The sequence below is a fragment of the Balaenoptera acutorostrata genome, chromosome 2 (assembly GCF_949987535.1).
Source record: "Balaenoptera acutorostrata chromosome 2, mBalAcu1.1, whole genome shotgun sequence".
NCBI classification, from domain to species: domain Eukaryota; kingdom Metazoa; phylum Chordata; class Mammalia; order Artiodactyla; family Balaenopteridae; genus Balaenoptera; species Balaenoptera acutorostrata.
In genome coordinates, this window is record NC_080065.1 from 94,289,381 (window position 1) to 94,312,387 (window position 23,007).

The window sequence follows — 23,007 nt, forward strand, 5'->3', positions numbered from 1 at the left end:
AATAGTGCTTCACTTTACCTTACAGTAAATTGTAGAACTCTCTTCTTCATGGAATCCTGCTTTTTGTTCAGATATTTCATTTGGTGCCGTTTTATCAATGGTTTTTTCAAAGGAAGAACACAGGTATCAGTGGAAGGGAAGAATAGTTTGGAAAGTATGTTGGCAATTCTCCATCCTATGTATTTGGAGAAATTTTCATCCCCTACATTTGATGAAACTTTTGTACTATAATTTGTGAAAGGATCAGTTGGGTCATTTATCTCAGCCTGTTGAAAGAAAAGAAAAAATAACCAGTTGACATAGAATTAAATGAGAAAAAATGATGTATTATTATTAAAGTTAAAATGTGTGTTTATTTTCTTTGACTAATGTTGCATTCTTCCTATTAAAATAAGCTTTAAAAGAAAAATGCAGTTCCCCAAAAGATTTTAAAAATCGTAACAAGAATTTTCAATGAAATAAACAATTAAGCATGAAGGAAATCAGTCTTGAAATTTCAAAAATGTAATGATATAATTTCTATTTTAAATTTGTATACTTCCCACACAAGAATTTCATAAGCATTTGTAATATTTATTTAATAAGAAATTAAGCAATCAGTTGAAGTAATACAGATGTTTTATTAAGTCAGAATTTCATTTCTCTGTGCATAATCTAAACTTTCCTTGAAGTCAACAGAAAATTTCTATAGCACAAAACTTGAGTAAAGTAAAAAACAAAAAGGGCTTTATATTTAGCTTTCATTGGAGATGTTCTAGGATTCAGATTTATATTAAATTGAATATGTCCTAATATAGAAAAAAACCTAACACAAAAATTCCACAATACTTAAGCAATTTTTATTCAGGAAAGAGCAATTTTCTGAATTTTCCTATTTATATTCAATAATGTCCATGACTGATTTTTAATTATATCTTTTTTTTTTTTTTTTAACTCATTTGTGGGGTTTTTTTTTTTTTTTTTTAATTTATTTTTGGCTGTGTTGGGTCTTTGTTTCTGTGCGAGGGCTTTTTCTAGTTGTGGCAAGCGGGGGCTACTCTTCATCGCAGTGCGTGGGCCTCTCACTATCGAGGCCTCTCTCGCTGTGGAGCACAGGCTCCAGACGTGCAGGCTCAGTAGTTGTAGCCCACGGGCCTAGCTGCTCTGCGGCACGTGGGATCTTCCCAGACCAGGGCTCGAACCCGTGTCCCCTGCATTAGCAGGCACTCTCTCAACCACTGAGCCACCAGAGAAGCCCCCTATATCTTCTTTTGAGATAGCTAGAGGCATGTTTTCCTTGGCTGGTATCAGTAATAATAAATGAAGATGTAAGTTTCAAAATGTCACATATTATACTTTTAGTGTTTACAATATGCTAATATTAAAAACTGTTTCTCATAACTAAGTTAGGTGCTGCCCCCTATTATTTAAGTTCTTACAGTTTTATTTAATATTATCCATCTTTGGGCAGCTCATTACCAATCACTCAGGATTCATTTTAAATGTCTATAGATCCTATGGTAGAAAACAAAGGAATGAAAAATGTTTTTCTGCATATGAATATCTAACTAACCTCTTTAGGATTCCAAGATCAGGATTACTGAAATTACTATTTAAAGACTGACTATTGCATTATCTAGACAAAATTACAGTGGAAAAAATGAGAACAATCTTATGATAAAGATTGAAAAAATAAAGGTTTAAAGCAATAAGGAAAATAGCAAAAGGCAAAGTAAATACATATGGAATACTGTGAAATGATGAGAAAGAATAACATGCAAAAAGCATGTGTAAAAAACTACGGTGAAAATCATGCAAATAGGTAAGCATCAAAAAAATGAAATGAGGACTCAAAATAGCCTCAAAGTGCTAGAAAATTAATACTGACATTTAAAAAAGAGAGCTGTATTTTCACTATTTCAGAAAAGGAACTTTATCACTAGCCCTCATTGAAATATACCTATTCTTAAATATCTTTAATTTCAATTATCTCTGGATGTTGCAATCAGTATACAATTATGTTTATACTATTCCCAGTTGTGTATCTTACTTATTAACTCGGTCAAAATCATGGAAAGAGCATTCAATTTCAAACAAGAAATTAAATTGTGCCAAGAACATTCAGTAGCTGTTGTGATTTTTAGGACATTATTTAATGTCTCAAAGTCTGCATGTTCATCTGTAAAATGGTAATCACAATACCTGGGCTGTTTATTCTGCTTAGTTTCTCTGGATTAATTTTTTCATAAGAAAAGGTACTTCAAAATCAATAACAACATATAGTTGAACAAACATACTACTATGAGCTCTTCGATTGCTAAGAGAATGATGAATTAATAAATGTGTAAGTGAATGGACCAACAAAAATAATGTCTTCTCATCACATAATTTCTGGTAAAATACATTGTTTCCAGGAGAGCATTACCCTGCATTATAGAATCTTAATGCTTTTTTCATTTTGTCTCATTTGGCTACGCTTTGCTTTCTTCCCTCCCAGACTGGATAGGTTATATAGATCCAGATGCCAGCTCTCTCAAATAGCAAAATGAAGGCATTGCCATATCTTTCACGATGGTTCCCTGGTTGAAAGCCCAGGTTAATTTTCCGCCCTCAATGATGTCCAAGGCATTCAACTTACGGAAATGTAGCTTCAAATATCGGTCAAAGGCATATTTGCCTTATCTATAAAAGGTTTTGTTTGTTTTCCTGCAGGAAAAAGCCAGGAAAGAATATGGGTCTTTGCAGTTAGAAAGATCTGAAATCAGGTCTGGCTATTCCACTTAGGAATTTAAAATGCAAACTTGGGGAATTTAGTTAACCTCTCCAGGTCTATATTTTGTGTTTAGTTTGGTTCCATTTTGTTTTTCATTTGTGATGTGAAGATAATAATTACCACCTCAGAGTTTTGTGAGGATTCACTTAGATGACAAAGGATGATCTGTCTAGCCAATAGTGAGAAGCACAATAGGGATCAGTTGCTTCAGGGCTACCCTAAGACAGACACTGATGCTCTGGCTTTTATAAGATCCTTCCACCACCAATCTTGAGAAGACTTGATCTAACCTCTTCATGCTGAAAACAAATTTGTTACATAGCTACTTTTATATTAACAAATTTATCAAATAGGATTATACTTCCATAGTCAGCTCTATTCTAAAGAGTCTTCCTTCTCTTAAAGATATTATTCTCATTTTAAAATTCAGAGACTATGAATTTATCTATGCCAATGGTGCATAACTATAAATCTATACTTCTTGGAAGTAAACTTACCCAAAATATTAATGACCATTGTTTAGATTCCAAATTCATGAATTTACTACCCCAAACTCCAATCTTTATACATTATTTATACATTTACATTTTTATCATGTGTGCCTATTTTCTTAGCAATGCCATGAAAGCTTTAAAATTCAGGATTTTTCTTATTGCATTGTTGAAACTTGACACTTTTTATTAAGAAACAAATGGCAATTTTTTATTATCTATGATAATTTTACTGATTTAGTATTAAAATTGAAAAAGTGGTATTCCTGAAGAATATTTCTCTCTCACATAGATTGTAGCAACATGCAAGGTCAGATACCCACCCTTCTGTCTTCATATTGGGCATAATGATGGTAAAAACCAGGATTCATTTAGGTTGGCAAGAAGACGGATGTCAGAGCAGGTGAAATTACGCAAGGAATTATGATGTAGTAGCAATACAAAAGAAAATAAAAGCCTGTCCACAGTTCTGAATTTTCCATCAATAATTAGGGAAATGTAGTATCGAAATTTAAGCTAACTCACACTACCCTCAACATAAGGGAATAAAAGAGAAAGAAATAGGATATTAAGCCACTGTGCCATAGTTTGCATTAAATTTTGTCTCCATCTCTTACTATGTCTCTGTTTTTGGTCTCCACCTGTCCTTAAGTAGTCTTAGACCTGGGAACATTTAACTTATTTGTGAAAAAACTTATAATTTTTTATTCAAACTTCAAAATTTAAATATAAGTGACTTATTGATGGTCTCAAACGGTTATTTCCTACAGGAGTTATAAAATCTCACAAAGGAGGACAGCATGAGTAACTACTTGTTACTAAAATTGTGGTCCTTAGACCATTATTATTGTCATTACCTAGGAGCATGTTCTAAATAGAGAATTTCAGGCCCTACTCCTGAATATCTTAAAGTTTAAAAAGGACTGATGTAGTAGATTAAGAAAAGGACTAGATGGGAATATCCATTTTCCCACTTTACAAGTTGTGTGATCTTGCACAAGTTACTTAACCTCTCTAAGCATGTTTCTTTATTCCTAAAATAGAATAATAATAATACTGTCCTTTCTGGGTTACTGTAAAAATTAAACACAAAACGTGAATATATTTTCTAGCATAGTGTCTGGCACAAAAGTTCTTCAATAAATGTTAGTTCCTTGTTTATATCTAATTTTGGAGGCAGGATGACATGGAAATGGCAAAGCCTTTGGGTTAAACTCACTCATAGGTGCGTTCACCACCAGCTACTTCTTTTAATCTTGTTTAGACTCAGATCCTTTATCTGTATGGGTGATGCTGGTGGTGGGAGAGTTATAAGGTTTAGATGAGTTAATAAAGGTAAGATACTTAGCACAGTGGCTGGTGCATTGTAAAAACTCTACAAATATTTTTGTTTTCTTAAAACAACATATCTGTTATACTGGAATTCTATTCATAAGTATTTAAAGAAACCACACTCTTTCAAAAATACACCTCCCTTTCCATGTTTAAGAGTTTCCATTTATGTCAAAAGAAGAGCCATATGTGAGGGATGAGAGAGACCGTTATTGAGAGAATAGAAACTAATAGTGCTGTTTATTCTATTTTGCTGCTTAAAGAGTACATTAGGAAGATGGCGGCATGGAAGGATGTGGAGTTCACTTCTCCCTACAACTAGGACACCTACTGGATGCTGGTGGGGGACCTCAATACCCAAGGAAATGGGAGGAACCCCAAGCAACCAGGTAGGATGTGGAGGGGAGTGAGGGGAAGGAGGAGTGGAGGCCAGACAGGACCAGCGCCCCTGAGGGGTGGCTGGGAGAGGGTAGGGGTTCCCACTCCTGGCAGGACCTTTGGGAGCTTGGAGGATCAGGGGGGAGTGCACCTAGCATTTCCCCTGTCCAAGTGGGTCCTGGGAGGCCTGCTGGGCTCCCAGACCTGGTCCTCTGTTCTCTGGGGCCCCCTCTGGGCCATGTGGGTCCTAGGAGCATAGGAGGGAGGTGGGGGGAGAATAAGAGAGGCAGATGGGGAGGGGCCCTCTGGGACTGGAGGATCAGGGGAGGCACAGAGGGCGTTTCCCCCACCCACTTGGGCCCTAGGAAGCCTGCTAGGCTACCGGGCCTGGTCCTCCATTCTCCAGGGCCCCCTCTGACCTTGTGGGTCCTAAGGGCATGGGAGGGAGGGAGGGAGGGAGGGAAGGGAGGAGGGAAAAAGGAGGAGAGTCAGACAGTGGGACTCTCCAGGACTGGAAAATCAGCAGAGGTGTGGAGGGCATTCCCCCCACCCATTTGGGCCCTGGGAAGCCTGCTGGGGTCCTGGTTCAGGTCTTTTGCCTTCCAGGGCCCCCTCTGGCTGCATTGGTCCTGGAATGGGGGGAGGAAAAGGAGAGGTGGTTGCGAAGTGGCCCTCTGGGATCGGAGGATCAGAGGAGGCACCGCGGGCATTTCCCCCACCCTCTTGGGCCCCCAGAAGCCTGCTGGGCTCCCTGGCCAGGTCCTCTGTTCACCGGGGCCCCTTCCAGGGCACATTGGTCCTAGGGGCGTAGGAGGGAGGCAGGGGGAGAAGAGGAGAGGCGGAAGGGGAGGGTCCCTCTGGGATGGAGAATCAGGGGAGGCATGGAGGGTGTTTACTCCACCCACTTGGGCCCCAGGAAGCCTGCTGGTCTCCCAGCCATAGTTCTCCATCCTCCAAGACACCCTTTGGCTGTGGGGGTCCTAGGGGCGTAGGAGAGAGGCAAGAGGTGGGAAGAGGAGGAGAGGCAGATGGGAGGGGAACCTCCAGGACCGGAGGATCAGGGGAAGTGCCACAGGTGTTTCCCCCACCCACTCAGCCCCAGAAAGCCTGTTGGGCTTCCGGGTCTGGTCCCCTGCCTTCCTGGGCCCTCTCCAGCCACATGGGTCCTAGGGGCATGGGGGGGGGGGGAGAAGAAGAGAGACCAAAGGGGAGGGACCCTCTGGGATAGGAGAATTGGGGGAACAGACCTAGCATTTCCCCCACCCCCTTGGGCCCAGGGAGCCTGCTGGGGTCCCGAACCTGGTCCTCCACCCTCCAAGGCTAGAGGCACTGCTGGACCCTCCTACTGCGCTGAGCCTAAGCGCCACCACCCACCCCTCCCAGCGCCTCTTATGGCCCTGTTGGGTCTGAAGCATAGGCCCTGCCTACCGCCTAAACCCCGCCCCTACCTAAGTCCTGCCACACACAGGCAAGGCCTTTTCTGGCTTTTTTTTTTCCTCCTGTCTTTTTCTATTGTGGTTCTCTTTTACCTTCTGGTTGTTGTTCCATCTATATATTTATTTATTTTTTATTTTTTCTAACATATCTGTTAGTTTTCTAATTTTATTTTATTTTATACTCTGTTATTGATCTGCTCCTTTTTTTCTTTTCTTTCTTTTGCAGACCTGCGTGGCTTGTGGAATCTTGGTTCACGAGTTGGGGGTGGGGCCTGAGCTCCTGTGATGGGGGCTCTGAGTCCAAACCACTGGACTAACAGAAAACCTCAGACCCAGGGAATATTCGTCACAGTGAGGTCTCCCACAGGTCCTCATCTTGACACCAAGACCCAGCTGTACCCAGCAGCCCACAAACTCAAGTGCTGGAAGCCTCAGGCCAAACAACCAGTAAGACAGGAACACAATCCCACCCATCAAAAAAAAAAAACAAAACTGAGATGACAAAAAAATATGTCACTGATGAAGGAGCAAGGTAAAAAATTACAAGACCAATAAATGAAGAGGAAATAGGCAACCTTCCTGAAAAATAATTCAGAGTAATGATAGTAAAGATGAACCAGAATCTCGGACACAGAATGGAGGCACAGATCAAGAAAATACAAGAAATGTTTAACAAAGATCTAGAAGAACTAAAGAACAGAGATAAACAACACAATAACTAAAATGAAAAATACACAAGACGGAATCAATAACAGAATAACTAAGGGAGAAGAACAAATAAGTGAGCTGGAAGAAAGAATGGTGGAAATAACTGATGAGGAGCAGAATAAAGATAAAACAATGAAAAGAATTGAAGACAATCTCAGAGACCTCTTGTACAACACTAAACGCGCCAATATTCGAATTATAGGGGTCCCAGAAGAAGAAGAGAAAAAGAAAGGGACTGAGAAAATATTCAAAGAGATTATAGTGGAAAAATTCCCTAACATGGGAAAGGAAATAGTCACCCAAGTCCAGGAAGTGCAGAGTCCCATACAGGTTAAACCTTAGGAGAAACACACCAAGACACATATTAATCAAACTAACTAAAATTAAATTCAAAGAAAAAATATTAAAAGCAGCAAGGGAAAAGCAAAAAATAACATACAAAGGAATCCCCATAAGGTTAGCAGCTGATTTTTCAGCAGAAACTCTGCAGGCCAGAAGGCAGTGGCAGCACATACTTAAAGTGATATAAGAGTAAAACCTACAACCAAGATTACTCTACCCAGCAAGGATTTCATTCAGATTTGATGGAGAAATCAAAAGCTTTTCAGACAAGCAAAAGCTACAGAATTCAGCACCACCAAACCAGCTTTACAACAAATGCTAAAGGAACTTTTCTAGGCAGGAAACAGAAGAGAAGAAAAGGACCCACATCTAAAGCAACTAGAGAAAGAAGAACAAAGAAAAACCAAAATTATTAGAAGGAAAGAAATCATAAAAATCAAAGCTGAAATAACTGAAATAGAAATGAAGAAAAAATAGCGAAGATCAATAAAACTAAAACTTGGTTCTTTGAGAAGATTAAAAAAATTGATAAACCTTTAGCCAAACTCATCAAGAAAAAAAGGTAGAGAATGCAAATTAATAAAATTAGAAATGAAAAAGGAGAAATCACAACTGACACCGCAGAAATACTAAGGATTATAAGAGACTACTACTAACAACTATATGCCAATAAAATGGACAACCACGAAAAACTGGACAAATTCTTGGAAGGGTACAATTTTCCAAGACTGTACCTGGAAGAATTAGAAAATATAAACAGACTTATCACAAGTAATGAAAACTGTAATTTAAAATCTTCCAACAAACAAAAGTCCAGGACCAGATGGCTTCACAGGTGAATTCTATCAAACATATAGAGAAGAGCTGACACCCATTGTTCTCAAACTCATCCAGAAAATTTCAGAGGAAGGAACACTCCCAAACTCATTCTACGAAGCCACCATCACCCTGATACCAAAACCAGACAATGATATCACAAAAAAAAGAAATTTACAGACCAATATCACTGATGATTATAGATGTAAAAATCCTCAACAAAATACTAGCAAACAGAATCCAACAGCACATTAAAAGGATCATACACCATGATCAAGTGGGATTTATCCCAGTGATACAAGGATTCTTCAGTATATGAAAATCAAACAATGTGATACACCATATTAACAAACTGAAGAATAAAAACCATATGATCATCTCAATAGAGGCAGAAAAAGCTTTTGACAAAATTCAACACCCATTTATGATAAAAACTCTTCAGAAAGTGGTCATAGAGGGAACCTACCTGAACATAATAAAGGCCATATATGACAAACCCACAGCAAACATCATTCACAATGGTGAAAAAGTGAAAGCATTTCCTCTAAGATCAGGAACAAGACAAGGATGTCCACTCTTGCCACTACTATTCAACATAGTTGTTGAAGTCCTAGCCACAGCAATCAGAGAAGAGAAAGAAAAGGAATACAAATTGGAGAAGAAGAAGTAAAACTGTCACTGTTTGCAGATGACATGATACTATACACAGAAAATCCTAAAGATGCCACCAGAACTACTAGAGCTAATCAATGAATTTGGGGAAGTGTCAGTATACAAAATTAATGCACAGAAATCTCTTGCATTCCTATACACTAACAATGAAAGATCAGAAAGAAAAATTAAGGAAACCATCACATTCACCATTGCAACAAAAAGAATAAAATACCTAGCAATAAACCTACATAAGGAGACAAAAGACCTGTACTCAGAAAACTACAAGACACTGATGAATGAAATCAAAGATGACATAAACAGATGGAGAGATATACCATGTTCATGGATTGGAAGCATCAACATTGTGAAAATGACTATACTACCCAAAGCAATCTACAGATTCAATGCAATCCCTAGCAAATAACCAATGGCATTTTTTAGAGGGCTAGCATGAAAAATCTTAAAATTTGTATGGAGACACAAAAGACCCCAAATAAAGAAAGCAATCTTGAGGGAAAAAAACGGGGTTGGAGGAACTGGACTCCCTGACTTCAGACTATACTACAAAGCTACAGTAATCAAGACAATATGGTACTGGCATAAAAACAGAAATACAGATCAATGGAACAATACAGAAAACCAGAGATAAACCCAGGCACCTGTGGTTAACTAATCTATGACAAAGGAGGCAAGGATATACAATGGAGAAAAGACAGTCTCTTCAATAAGTGGTGCTGGGAAAACTGGACAGCTACATGTAAAAGAATGAAATTAGAAGACTCCCTAACACCACACACAAAAATAAACTGAAAATGGATTAAAGACCTAAATGTAAGACCGGACACTATAAAACTCTTAGAAGAAAACATAGGAAGAACACTCTTTGACATAAATCACAGCAAGATCTTTTCTGACCCACCTCCCAGAGTAATTGAAATAAAAACATATATAAACAAATGAGAACTAATGAAACTTAAAAGCTTTTGTACAGCAAAGGAAACTATAAACAAGACAAAAAAACAACCCTCAGAATGGGAGAAAATATTTGCAAAAGAATCAACAGACTAAGGATTAATCTCCAAAATATATAAACAGCTCATGAACCTCCATATTAAAAAAATAACCCGATCAAAAAACGGGCAGAAGACCTAAATAGACATTTCTCCAAAGAAGACATACAGATGGCTAAGAGGCACAGGAAAGGCTGCTCAACATCACTAATTATTAGAGAAATTCAAATCAAAACTACAATGAGGTATCACCTCACACCAGTTAGAATGGGCATCATCAGAAAATCTACAAACAACAAATGCTGGAGAGGGTGTGGAGAGAAGGGAACCCTCTTGCATTGTTGGTGGGAATACAAATTGATACAGCCACTGTGGAGAACATTATGGACGTTCCTTAAAAAACTAAAAATAGAATTACCATATGACCCAGCAATGCCACTACTGGGCATATACCCAGAGAAAACCATAATTCAAAAAAACACATGCACCCCAATGTTCACTGCAGCACTATTTACCATAGCCAGGTCATTTAAGCAACCTAAATGCCCATCAACAGACAAATGGATAAAGAAGATGTGGTACACATATACAATGGAATATTACTCAGCCATAAAAAAGAACAAAATTGGTTCATTTGTAGAGACATGGATGGACCAAAGACTGTCATACAGAGTGAAATAAGTCAGAAATAGAAAAACAAATATCGTATATTAACACATATATGTGGAATCTACAAAAATGGTACAGATGAACTGTTTGCAAGGCAGAAATCGAAACACAGATGTAGAGAACACACGTATGGACACCAAAGGGGAAAGCAGGGGAGGGGGGTGGTGGTGGTGGGATGAATTGGGAGACTGGGATTGACATATATACATTATTATGTATAAAATATATAACTAATAAGAACCTGCTGTATAAAAAATAAATAAATAAAATTCAAAAAATTAAAAATAAAGATCAAATTATATAAAAGTAAAAATAAAAAAAAGGAATACATATTGGAAAAGAAGTAGTAAAACTGTCACTGTTTGCAGATGACATGATACTATACACAGAAAATCCTAAATATGTCACAATAAAACTACTAGAACTAATCAATGAATTTGTTAAGGTTGTAGGATACAAAATTAATGCACAGAAATCACTTGCATTCCTACCCACTAACAATGAAAGATCATAAAGAGTAATTAAGGAAACAATTCCATTCACCACTGCAATAAAAAGAATAAAATAGCTAGGAATAAACCTACCTAAGGAGACAAAAGACTTGTACTCAGAAAACAATAAAACACTGGTGAAAGAAACCAAAGATGACATAAACAGATGGAGAAATATATCATGCTCTTGGATTGGAAGAATCAACATTGTGAAAATAACTATACTACCCAAAGCAATCTACAGATCCAATGCAATCCTTATCACACTACCAATGGCATTCTTCACAGAATTAGAACAAAAATTTTTTACAATTTGTATGGAAACACAAAAGACACCAAATAACCAAAGCAATCTTGAGAAAGAACAACAGAGCTGGCGGAATCTGGCGCCCAGACTTCAAACTATACTACAAAGCTACAGTAATCAAGACAGTATGGTACTGGCACAAAAACAGAAATACAGATCAATGGAACAGGATAGAAAGCCCAGAGATAAACCCATGCACATATGGTCACCTAATTTATGACAAAGGAGGCAAGAACATAAAATGGAGAAAAGACAGACTCTTCAATAAGTGGTGCTGGGAAAACTGGACAGCTACATGTAAAAGAATGAAATTAGAATACTCCCTAACACCATACACAAAAATAAACTCAAAATGGATTAAAAATCTAAATGTAAGACCAGACACTATAAAACTCTTAGAGGAAAACATAGGAAAAACTCTCTTTGACATAAATCACAGCAAGATCCTTTTTGACCCACCTCCTAGAGTAATGAAAATAAAAACAAAAATAAACAAATGGGACCTAATGAAACTTCAAAGCTTTTGCACAGCAAAGGAAACTATAAACAAGACGAAAAGACAACCCTTAGAATGGGAAAAAATATTTGCAAATGAAGCAACTGACAAAGGATTAATCTCCAAAATATACAAACAGGTCTTGGAGCTCCATATCAAAAAAACAAACAACCGAATCAAAAAATGGGCAGAAGTCCTAAACAGACATTTCATCAAAGACATACAGATGGCCAAGAGGCACATGAAAGGCTGCTCAACATCACTAATTATTAGAACAATGCAAAACTACAATGAGGTATCACCTCACACTGGTCAGAACGACCATCATCGAAAAATCTACAAACAATAAATGCTGGAGAGAGTGTGGAGAAAAGGGAACCCTTTTGCACTGTTGGTGGGAATGTAAATTGATACAGCCACTATGGAGAACAGTATGGAAGTTCCTTAAAAAAACTAAAAATAGAACTATCATATGAGCCAGCAATCCCATTACTGGGCATATACCCTGAGAAAACTGTGATTCAAACAGACACATGCACCCCAATGTTCATTGCAGCTCTATTTACAATAGCCAGGACATGGAAACAGTCTAAGTGTCCAATGACAGATGAATGGATAAAGAAGATGTGGTATAGATATATAATAGAATATTACTCAGCCCTAAAACGGAAAGAAATTGGGTCAGTTGTAGAGTTGTGGATGGACCTAGAGTCTGTCATACAGAGTGAAGTCAGAAAGAGAAAAACAAATATCATATATTGACATATACATGTGGAATCTAGAAAAATGGTACAGATGCACCTATCTGCAGGGCAGGAATAGAGACGTAGATGTAGAGAACCGACATGTGGACACTGTGGGGAAAGGGAGGATGGAACGAACTGGGAGATTAGGTTTGTAGGTTTGTAATTAGGTTTGATAGGTAGTGGGAACCTGCTATATAGCACAGGGAGCTCAGCATGGTGCTCTGTGACGATCTAGATGGGTGGGATGGTGGCGGGGGGAAGTCCAAGATGGAGGGGATATATGTATACATATAGCTGATTCACTTCATTGTACAGCAGAAACTAACATAACATTGTAAAGCAATTATACTCCAATAAATAGAAAAAGTACATTAGGAGTATGGAAATATCATTAAGAATAAAAACAAATTTTACTTTAAAGATATCACCATGAAATGTTAACCAGCAAGGGCTTCACCTAATGAGTCAAAGGTACTCTGAATAAAGTCACATATTCATTTTAGTTGTACATATTTCCTTTTGATATTTTAGGTCATATACCAGATGGCAGAAAGCATTTATACATGATGACTTTTCCTAGATGTGCCAACATATGCTGCTGAATTGCCTATACAGAAGAGCCTTGCTCATTGCAAGTCTCCATGGAAGTATTTCAAACAAAGCACATCAATTAACATTTGTTTATTATGCCACTGTAACTATATGACAGTTTTTTATTTCTTTCCCAAATACTCAGGCAACAGTTGGGTTTATATTGAATTTGTCAGATGAAGGGTTCATGTTTAGGGATATTTAGAAATGTTTTTCATTTCAAATTTGCTATTAAATATCTCACCTCTCATCTAACGTCCATTAAGTATCAAATTTTATGAACAGATATAAAAAGAATTGTAGATGATAGAATGCTACTACGGATAAAAAAACATACAAGACATTAAAGTACATAATACAGTTAGTAAAGGATTTACCAGTGATGTAGATAAATTGAGGCATTAAGTATAAATTTTAATTTATTAAAATCAATAGTTTACCATATGAATTGCATATTTATTTTTAAAGTATAAAAAGAGAAAACCTCTCTTAATTCCATAAACATACAAGTATCATCAATCCTTGTGAAATAAATCCTTCCCACTCTAATGTAGAGTAGTTTATAATTAAGGCTATGTTTCACTCTGTGTAGGTAATATGATGATTACCTTACACAAGGAAAGGTTCTGGGAGCAAGATGTTAGGAAAGAAAGAATAAACAAAGGTTTTGCTATAAGCATAGTCATTTGCATTAACTGAAATAAAAGTGGAATAAATATTTTATTTCAGATCAAAGCATCTGAGGCACAAGCCTTCACTGTATGCACTGTATAGGGCTTTTTTTTTTTTTTTTAGATGTTCTCTATTCACATTGAGCAGTGAGGCAGCATTTAAAGACTAACAGAGTTTTTACCACTTGTAAAAGAAAGCTTCTAACTATTTTATGCCATAGAATTTGTTCCCCAAAGAGGTATCACAGGACAATAATATAAGTGGTTTAATGGTATGTGGGAATTATTAAGTAATTTTTAAAAACTAAGCATGTTTAAAAACAAGTAACTAACCTTTGTATTTTATTACTGTAAGTTAAGTGTTGCCATGATAGTGCCAAAAAGAAAGAAAAGGAAAGGAAATTTGATTATATCATGCTCATGTTGTACTGTAAAATTAAACACACCTATAAAGATAAATTATATAGAAAGTGTTCAGACTATTCCAGACAGGATAGTACAACCTTAATAATTTCAAAATATTTGCTCTAACACATTACACCTATAGACCAAAGGTACTCATTCTTTTGAAATCATCTTGCTTTGTCTGATTCATATATGTGATTTAGTTGTTTAAGTTATTCTATGGTACCATTATTAACTCGCTTAAGAAGGCAGCTTTTTAAAACATGAAATAAATATGAGTATCATTTTCCTCAGAGAAATTAAGCATAAAAGGGAGTTTCAGCCTTAGAAGAGAAAAACTGAAAACTGAATAGATGCTAATCACTTTGGTCTTTTGAATAATTAGCTGTGGAGAATTTAAAGGCATTCGTTTAGACATTATTATTCCTGAAACCTAGTATAGACATGTTAATATGCAATTTACATTAAAAATATATTAGCTAAAAATAATTTGAAAAAAAAGGCTTTATGACCAAAATCATAAAAATGATGCAAGGAAAACCATTAGCTAGGAAAAGAACAAACACTGCAATCAGACACTTAACTTTGTCATATCTATACCAATATAGAATTCTTGGCCAATAAAACTATCCTTCAAAATCAGATTGAATAAAAACCTTTTGTCAGTAAAAACTGACAGAATTAGCCACCAGCAGATGCTCATGAAAAGAATATGAAAGGATTTTCTTTGAGTGAAAGAAAAATAATCCCATATAGAAGGTCAATAATTCAAGAAGGAAAAGTAAGGAAAGAAACATGTAAATATATAAGTAAATCTAAAGAATACTGAGTGTATAAAACAATATTAATACGTTGGTATCTGTAAACACACTCACATGCAGCCATGCACACACACACAAAAACACAGAAATACACCCAGAGAAACACACACAGTTTAAATGCTCAACAGGAAAATTGTTTAAGAGAAAGAAAAAGAGTTAAAATATTATAAGACGATTTTATGGTCCAGGAAAATACAAATCTACCTACATTAGAATTCAATAATAAGGGATTCATTTTGTAACATCAGGGTAACAAATAAAGGAATGTGTGACCACCAAGTAAACAAACAAAGGGGGTGGGATGAAATGGTATAATGAAAAATCTTCCTGAAAGGGCACAAAATGAGTTTTAAAAAAAGGAGAGAGAGCAACCAGAAAACAAAGAACAAAATGGCAACAAGTACATAACTATCAATAATCACTTTAAATGTCAATGGACAAAATTCTCCAATCACAGGACATAAGGTGGCTGATTGGATTAAAAAACAAGACCTATCTACATGTTGCCTACAAGAGACTCACTTTCAAGCTAAAGACACATGCAGACTGAAAATGAGGGGATATAAAAATATATTCCATGCAAATAGAAATGAAAAAAAAAGTTGGGAAAGCAATACGCATATCAGACAAAGTAAACATTAAAGTCAAAGTCTATAATAAAAGACAAGAAAGGGCATTGTATAATGATAAACAGATCAATACAAGAAGATATAACATTCATAAACATGTATGCACCTAATATAGGAGCACATAAATATATAAAGCAAATAGCAACAGACATAAAGGGAGAAATTGAAAACAATACAGTAGTAGTAAGAAAGTTTAAAAGCTCACTTACACAAATGGACAGATCATCAGGCAAAAAATCAATAAGAAAACATTTGCCTTAAGTGACATATTAGATCAGTTGCACTTAATAGATATCTCAGGACATTCCATCCAAAAACAGCAGAATACATATTGGATTCAAGTGCATATGGCAAGTTCTCCAGGATAGATCACATACTAGGCTACAAAACAAGTCTCAACAAATTTTAGATAAAAATTATATCAAGTATCTTTTCCAGTATGAAACTGGAAATCAATTATAAGAAGAAAAATGGGAAAAACACAAACACATGAAGAATAAGCATCATGCTACTAAGAAAAACGATGGTTCAACAAAGAAATCAAAGACGAAATCCGAAAATACCTTGAGACAAGTGAAAATAAAAACAAAACTTTCCAAAATCTATGGGACACAGCAAAAGCAGTTCTAAGAGGGACGTTTATAGCAATAGAGGCCTACCTCATGAAACAACAAAAATCTCAAATAAACAACCTAAATGACCATCTAAAGGAATTAGAAAGAGAAGAACAAACAAAGCCCAAAGGCAGCAGAAGGAATGAAATAATAAAGGTAATAAGGAAATAAATAAAATAGAGACCAATAAGACAATAGAAAAGATCAATGAAACCAAGAGATGATTTTTTTGAAAAATAAACAAATTTGATAAGCCTTTAGCTAGGCTCATCAAGAAAAAAAGACAGGGCACAAACAAAATAAGAAATGAAAGAGGAGAAATTACAAATGATATCACAGAAAAACAATAATGAGAGAATACTACAAATAGTTATCTGCCAACAAATTGCATAACCAAGAACAAATGGACAAACTCTTAGAAACAGATAATCTTTCAAGACTAAATCAGGAAGAAATAGACAGTCTGAACAGATTGATCAGTAGAAATGAAATTGAATCTGGTATCAAAAAACTTCCAAAAAAGTCCAGGATCAGAGGGCCTCACAGGAGAATTCTACCAAACATAAAAAGGAGAGTTAACACCTATCCTCAAACTATTCCAAAAAACTAAAGAGGAGGGAACACTCCCAAATTCATTCAACAAGGTTACCATTACCCTGATATCAAAACCAGACAGACACTACAAAAAAGAAAATTACAAGCCAGTATCTTTGATGAACATGGATGCAAAAATCCTCAACAAAATATTAGCAAACTGAATTCAACAATATATAAAAAAGATCATACACCATGAACAAGTAGGCTGTATTCCAGGGATTTAAGGATGGTTCAACTTACGCAAATCAACCAATGTGATATCCCAAATTCACAAAATGAAGGACAAAAATCACATGATCATCTCAGTAGATGCAGGAAAATCATTTGACACAATTCAACACCCGTTCATGATAAAAAAAAAAAAACTCTCAACAAATTTGGCATAGAGGGAAAATATCTCAACACAATAAAACCCATTTATGAAAAACCCATAGCTAACATCATACTCAATGGTTAAAAAAATGAAAGTTTTTCCTCTAAAATTAGTAACAGGACAAGGATGCCCACTCTCACCATTTCTATTTAACATAGCATTTTAAGTCCTAGCCACAGCAATCAGACAAGAAAAATAAAAAGCATCCAAGTTGGAAGGGAAGAAGTAAAACTGTCACTATTTGCAGATGACAAAATACTATATGTAGAAAACCTTAAAGTCTACACCAAAAAAAGTTAAAACTAATAAACGAATTCAGTAAAGTTACAGTCTACAAGAGTAATATACAGAAATATGTTGCTTTTCTATACACTAATAATGAACTATGAGAAAGAGAAAGCAAGAAAACAATCCCTTTTTTTTTGGTACATCCTGCATTTAAAAAAAAATTTTTTTATTGAAGTATAGTTGAGTTACAATGTTGTGCTAATTTCTGCTGTACAGCAAAGTGACTCAGTTATACACATATATACATTCTTTTTATATTCTTTTCCATTATGGTTTATCCCAGGAGATTGGATATAGTTCCCTGTTCTACACAGTAGGACTTTGTTGTTTATCCATCCTATATATAATAGTTTATGTCTACTAACCCCAAACTCCCACTCCCTCTCCCTCCCCGCCTCCCCCTTGGCAACCACAAGTCTGTTCTCTATGTCTATGAGTCGAAAACAACCCCATTTAAAACTGCATCCAAAAGAACAAAATACCCAGGAATAAACTTAACCAAGGAGGTGAAAGACCTATACTCTGAAAACTATAAGACACTGATGAAGGAACTTGAAGATGATATGAATACATGGAAAGATAGCCTGTGTTCATGGATTGAAAGAATTAATACTGTTAAAATGTGCATATTACCCAAAGCAATCTACAGATTTAATGCAATACCTATCAAAATACCAATGATATTTTTCATAGAACTACAACAAATAATTCTAAAATTTGTATGAAACCACTAAAGATGCCCAAATGGCCAAAGCAATATTAAGAAAAAAGAACAAAGCTGGAGGTATCATGCTCCCTGACTTCAGTCTATACTACAAAGCTACAGTAATCAAAAGAGTGTGGTAATGGCAAAAAAACAGACATGTTGATCAATGGAACAGAATAGAGAGCTCAGAAAGAAATCTATGCACATATGGTCAATCAGTTTACAACAAAGCAAGCAAAACTATACAATGGAGAAAAGACAGTCTGTTAAAGAAGTGGTATTGGGAAAACTGGACAGGTACATGAAAAAGAATGAAATTAGAACATTTTCTTATACCATATACAAAATAAACTCAAAATGAACTAAAGACCTAAAAGGTAAGACTGGAAACCATAAAACTCTTAGAAGAAAACATAGGCAGTACATTCTTTGATGTAAGTCTTGGCAATATATTTTTGGATTTGTCTCCTCAAGCAAGAGAAACAAAAGAAAAAATAAACAAATTGACTGAATTAAACTTAAGTGCTTTTGCACAGTGAAGAAAACCATCAACAAAACAAAAAGACAACCTACTGAATGGGAGAAGATATTGGCAAACGATATGTCTGATAAGGAGTTAATATCCAAAATATACAAAGAGCTCATACAACTCAATATCAAAAAAACAAACAAGTCAATTAAAAAGCGGGCAGAAGACCTGATTAGACATTTTTCCAAAAAAAAAACAAACAAACAGATGGCCAGTAGGCACATGAAAAGATGTTCAACAACATTAATCAGGGAAATACAAACTGAAACCACAATGAGATATCACCTCACACAGGTCAGAATGGCCATCACCAAAAAGACAACACATTATAAATGTTGCTGAAGATGTGAAGAAAAGGGAAACCTAGCACACTGTTGGTGGGAATGTAAATTGGTACAGCTACTATGGAAAACAGTATGGTGGAGGTTCCTCAAAATATTAAAAGAAGAACTACCATGTGATCCAGCAATTCCATTCTTAAGTATATATCCCAAGAAAACAAAAACAGTGATTCAAAATGATACATGTACTCCAATGTTCATGGCAACATTATTTACAATAGCCAAGAACTGGAAGCAACCTAGGTGTCCATCAATAGATGGATGGATAAAGAAAATGTGAGATTATATATATATATACATACACATATATATATTACTCAGCCATAGAAAAGAATGAAATTTTGCCATTTGCAACAACATGGATGGGCCTGGAGGGTATTATGGTTAGTGAAGTAAGTCAGACAAAGACAAATACTGTATATTTTCACGTACATATGGAATCTAAAAATTAAACCAAATGAATGACAAGCAAAACAGAAACAGACTCACAGACACAGAGAATAAATTAGTGGTTACCAGTGAGGAGGAGGGGTGGGGAGGGGTAAGACAGGGGAAGGGGATTAAGAGGTATAAACTACTAGGTATAAAACAAATAAGATACAAAGATATAATGCACAGCACAAGGAATGTGGCCAGTAGTTTGTAATAACTTTAAGGAATACAATCTATAAAAATATCGAATCACTATGTTGTACACCTGAAGTAAATATAACACTGTAAATCAACCATACTTCAATAAAAAAGAATGGAATTGAAAAGCAAAAAAAAAAAAAAAAACAACACAAAAGGAGAGCCAGGAACAGGAAGTACAAACAGAATAGTAAATAGAAAGATGTAGTAATAAACACAAATATATTCTAATGGCATTAAGTGCAAATAGAATAAGCATTCAAATATAAAGTCAATAATTTTCAGGTTAAAAAATATTGCTTCTCTAAAGATATATACATGTAAGAATTCAGAGAGCTTAGAATTTTAAAAAAGGAAATAGATGCTCCATGCAAATACTAACCAAAAGAACCCTAATAAAAGAAAGGTACAGTGATTATATTCATAATAGAAAAGATACACTTTTTATAAAGAAGAACATTTCATAATGATGAGACTATTGTTCCTGAACACAGTAGAATTAAACTAGAAATCAAAAATCATAAATATAACAACAAAATCTCCATATATGTAGCCATTAAGAAATTTCAATAACCAATGGTTCAAAACAGAAGTAATAAGTATCAGTATCAAGAGAATCAAAACTTGTTTTTCAAAAACAAAGTTCATAAACCCTTGGCATGATACACTAAAAGGAGAACAAAAGAAAGAGCATCATGACAGATTCTAAAGATGTTAAAATATCACCGAAGGATACTGTGAACAACTTTATAAAATATCTCTGAAAATGCAAATGAAATAAACACATTCTTAGGGAGAAAAAACAACCAAAACTGATGCAAAGAAAATAAAGTCTAGGCAGGCATATAACTGAAAAATTCTTCCACAAATTAAAAACTTTTCTGTAAGTATCCATGACCAAATGGCTTCACTTGGGAATTCAAGGAATTTATTAAAATTATTAAGGAAGAAATCATGACAATACTACAAAATTCTTCCAGAGAATAGAAAAAAAAAAAAGAGAGATAATCACTTCCAAATTCATTTTATTAGTTCAGCATAACTTTGACATAAAACCTTACATTATGAGAAAACATTATAAGAAAAACATTATGGCGGGGTGGTAGTGGTGGAATGAATTGGGAGATTGGGATTGACATATATACACTAATATGTATAAAATAGATAATAAGAACCTGCTGTATAAAAAAATAAAATAAAATACAAAAAAAAAATAAAGGAACACCTTAAGAAGAATTATTACTTATGTCCTATATATTTCAAAGATGATTTTAAAAGCATAAATAAATCTTACTGAAGAGTAAAAAAAAAAAAATTATGGGTGCAATATCTTAAGCAAAATAATATCAAAGCAAATATAGCCATATTAAAAAGATTACTACATCATCAACAAGTGTTTCTCTTCTAGAAATGCAATGATTATTCAACATAAGAAAACCAAACAATGTAATCTACCACAGTATCCATGGGCAAGTTACTTTACCTTTCAAAAAGTTTAACTGTCCTTATTTAAAGTTTCAATTTCCTCATCAGTAAAATCAAGACTATAACAACTCATGTATCATACGGAGTTTTTTTGAGGATTAAATAATTAATGCATGTAAAGTGTTTAGCACATGGCACACAGTAAACGCCCAACAAATCTTAGCTATTATTATTAGTGCCTTTTAAAAAATGATAAGTATGAAAGAAGTAACATTTATACTGAACAATGTAGCAGATTAAAATCTCATTTATGTAGCACTCAATCAGAAAACTCCTACTATGTAAAAAAAAAAAAACAAAAAACAAAAACCCCAGAACTTAGAGGCTTAACACAGCCATTTATTTAGTCCACAGTGCCAAGGTCAGCAACCTGAGCTAGGCACAGGAGAATGTGTCTTCTGCTCTCATTCATGTGTCTATGATCAGCTCTTAGGTCAGGTAGGGACTGGCTAGTTTGGGGAGGCGTCCGTGGAACAACTAGGATGGCTTGTCTCTCTACCATGCTGTCTCTCACCTTCCACCTGGTTAACTCGGACTTATTTACATATCAGTTACAGGGTCCCAAGAGAACAAGAGAGGGTAGGCACCAATGTGTAAGCATTTTTCAAATCTCTACTTGTATAGCATTAGAATTGTTTAAATCAAGTCACATGGTCAAGCCTAGAATTTGAGTGGGGAAGGAAGGATGGGATATAGGGAGCCTTGAATAAATTGGGGACAATTACTCTAACAGTGTACCACAAGCTCCAAAGCAGTAATTCATTAAAAAAATATATAGGAAATTGTATACATGATTTTTATCCAACATAAATTACCAAACCATTAAAATCCAATAAGAACAAAAATTTTTTCCCCAAACTGTTTCCTTTACTTAGAGTCTCCAGTTTTATCAAACCATCCCTAAGTCTCTAAGACCTTAGCTTGGTAACCAAAACATAGCTTTCAAATTTGATGCCTAATACTGCCCAATCCAAACCTTTTTCCCCAACAAGGCAAAGTCAACCAATGACTTTCTCTTAAAGCATTCTTATTTATGTTTGGCTCATGCCATTTCCTTATCTGAAAGATGCTTTCCTTGACCCTCCCTCTTTGAATCATTTCATGTAACTCATCATTTAAGTTTCCAGCTCAAATACTACTTAAAGATAATAGTAATTTATTCCTCATTAATATTAGAAAAAAGTTAGAGAGCAAACATTTATCTGAACTCCCATTTTGTGCTGTGAACTTTCATGGGGCCAGCTACATATATAATATTCCATTTGTGTTGTTCCCTATCTTTCTGAAGAATAGGTCTTCTGGATGAAACAGTAAAATTTATTGTGTAAAGGTTATTTTTTGGACATCCTTGCTTCTTCCATAGAATTCACTAGGGCAAAAAAGATTTAGTAAGTACTCACATTTACTTCATATTTTTTACTGTTTTTGGTGAAATTTTTATATAATTTCTCACTTTACATACTCATAGTATCTTAATATTAAATAAGAGAATCAAACTAAATTAAGTGATATTTTACCAACTAGATACTTTATAATTTATCATTTATTTACATTTAGATTATATTATTTATATTGTTTAATAATCCAAATGTGTCTCTCTCTAGCTAAACTTTATATAAACCACGTTTATAATAAGTTATATCTTTTAATCTGCTTAATGCAAATTAAACTTATTTTTATGTTAAATATGTACTATGCA

At 35.1% G+C, this 23,007-nt stretch overlaps 1 protein-coding gene across 1 annotated transcript in view; it reads right to left on the reverse strand.

Annotated features, from left to right (window-relative positions):
* TMEM232 (transmembrane protein 232) overlaps positions 1-23,007 on the reverse strand; it is a 255,860-nt gene that overhangs the window by 128,932 nt on the left and 103,921 nt on the right. Inside the window, 1 exon segment of the mRNA XM_057538694.1 lies at positions 19-266. Coding sequence (XP_057394677.1) covers positions 19-266 — 248 coding nt within the window.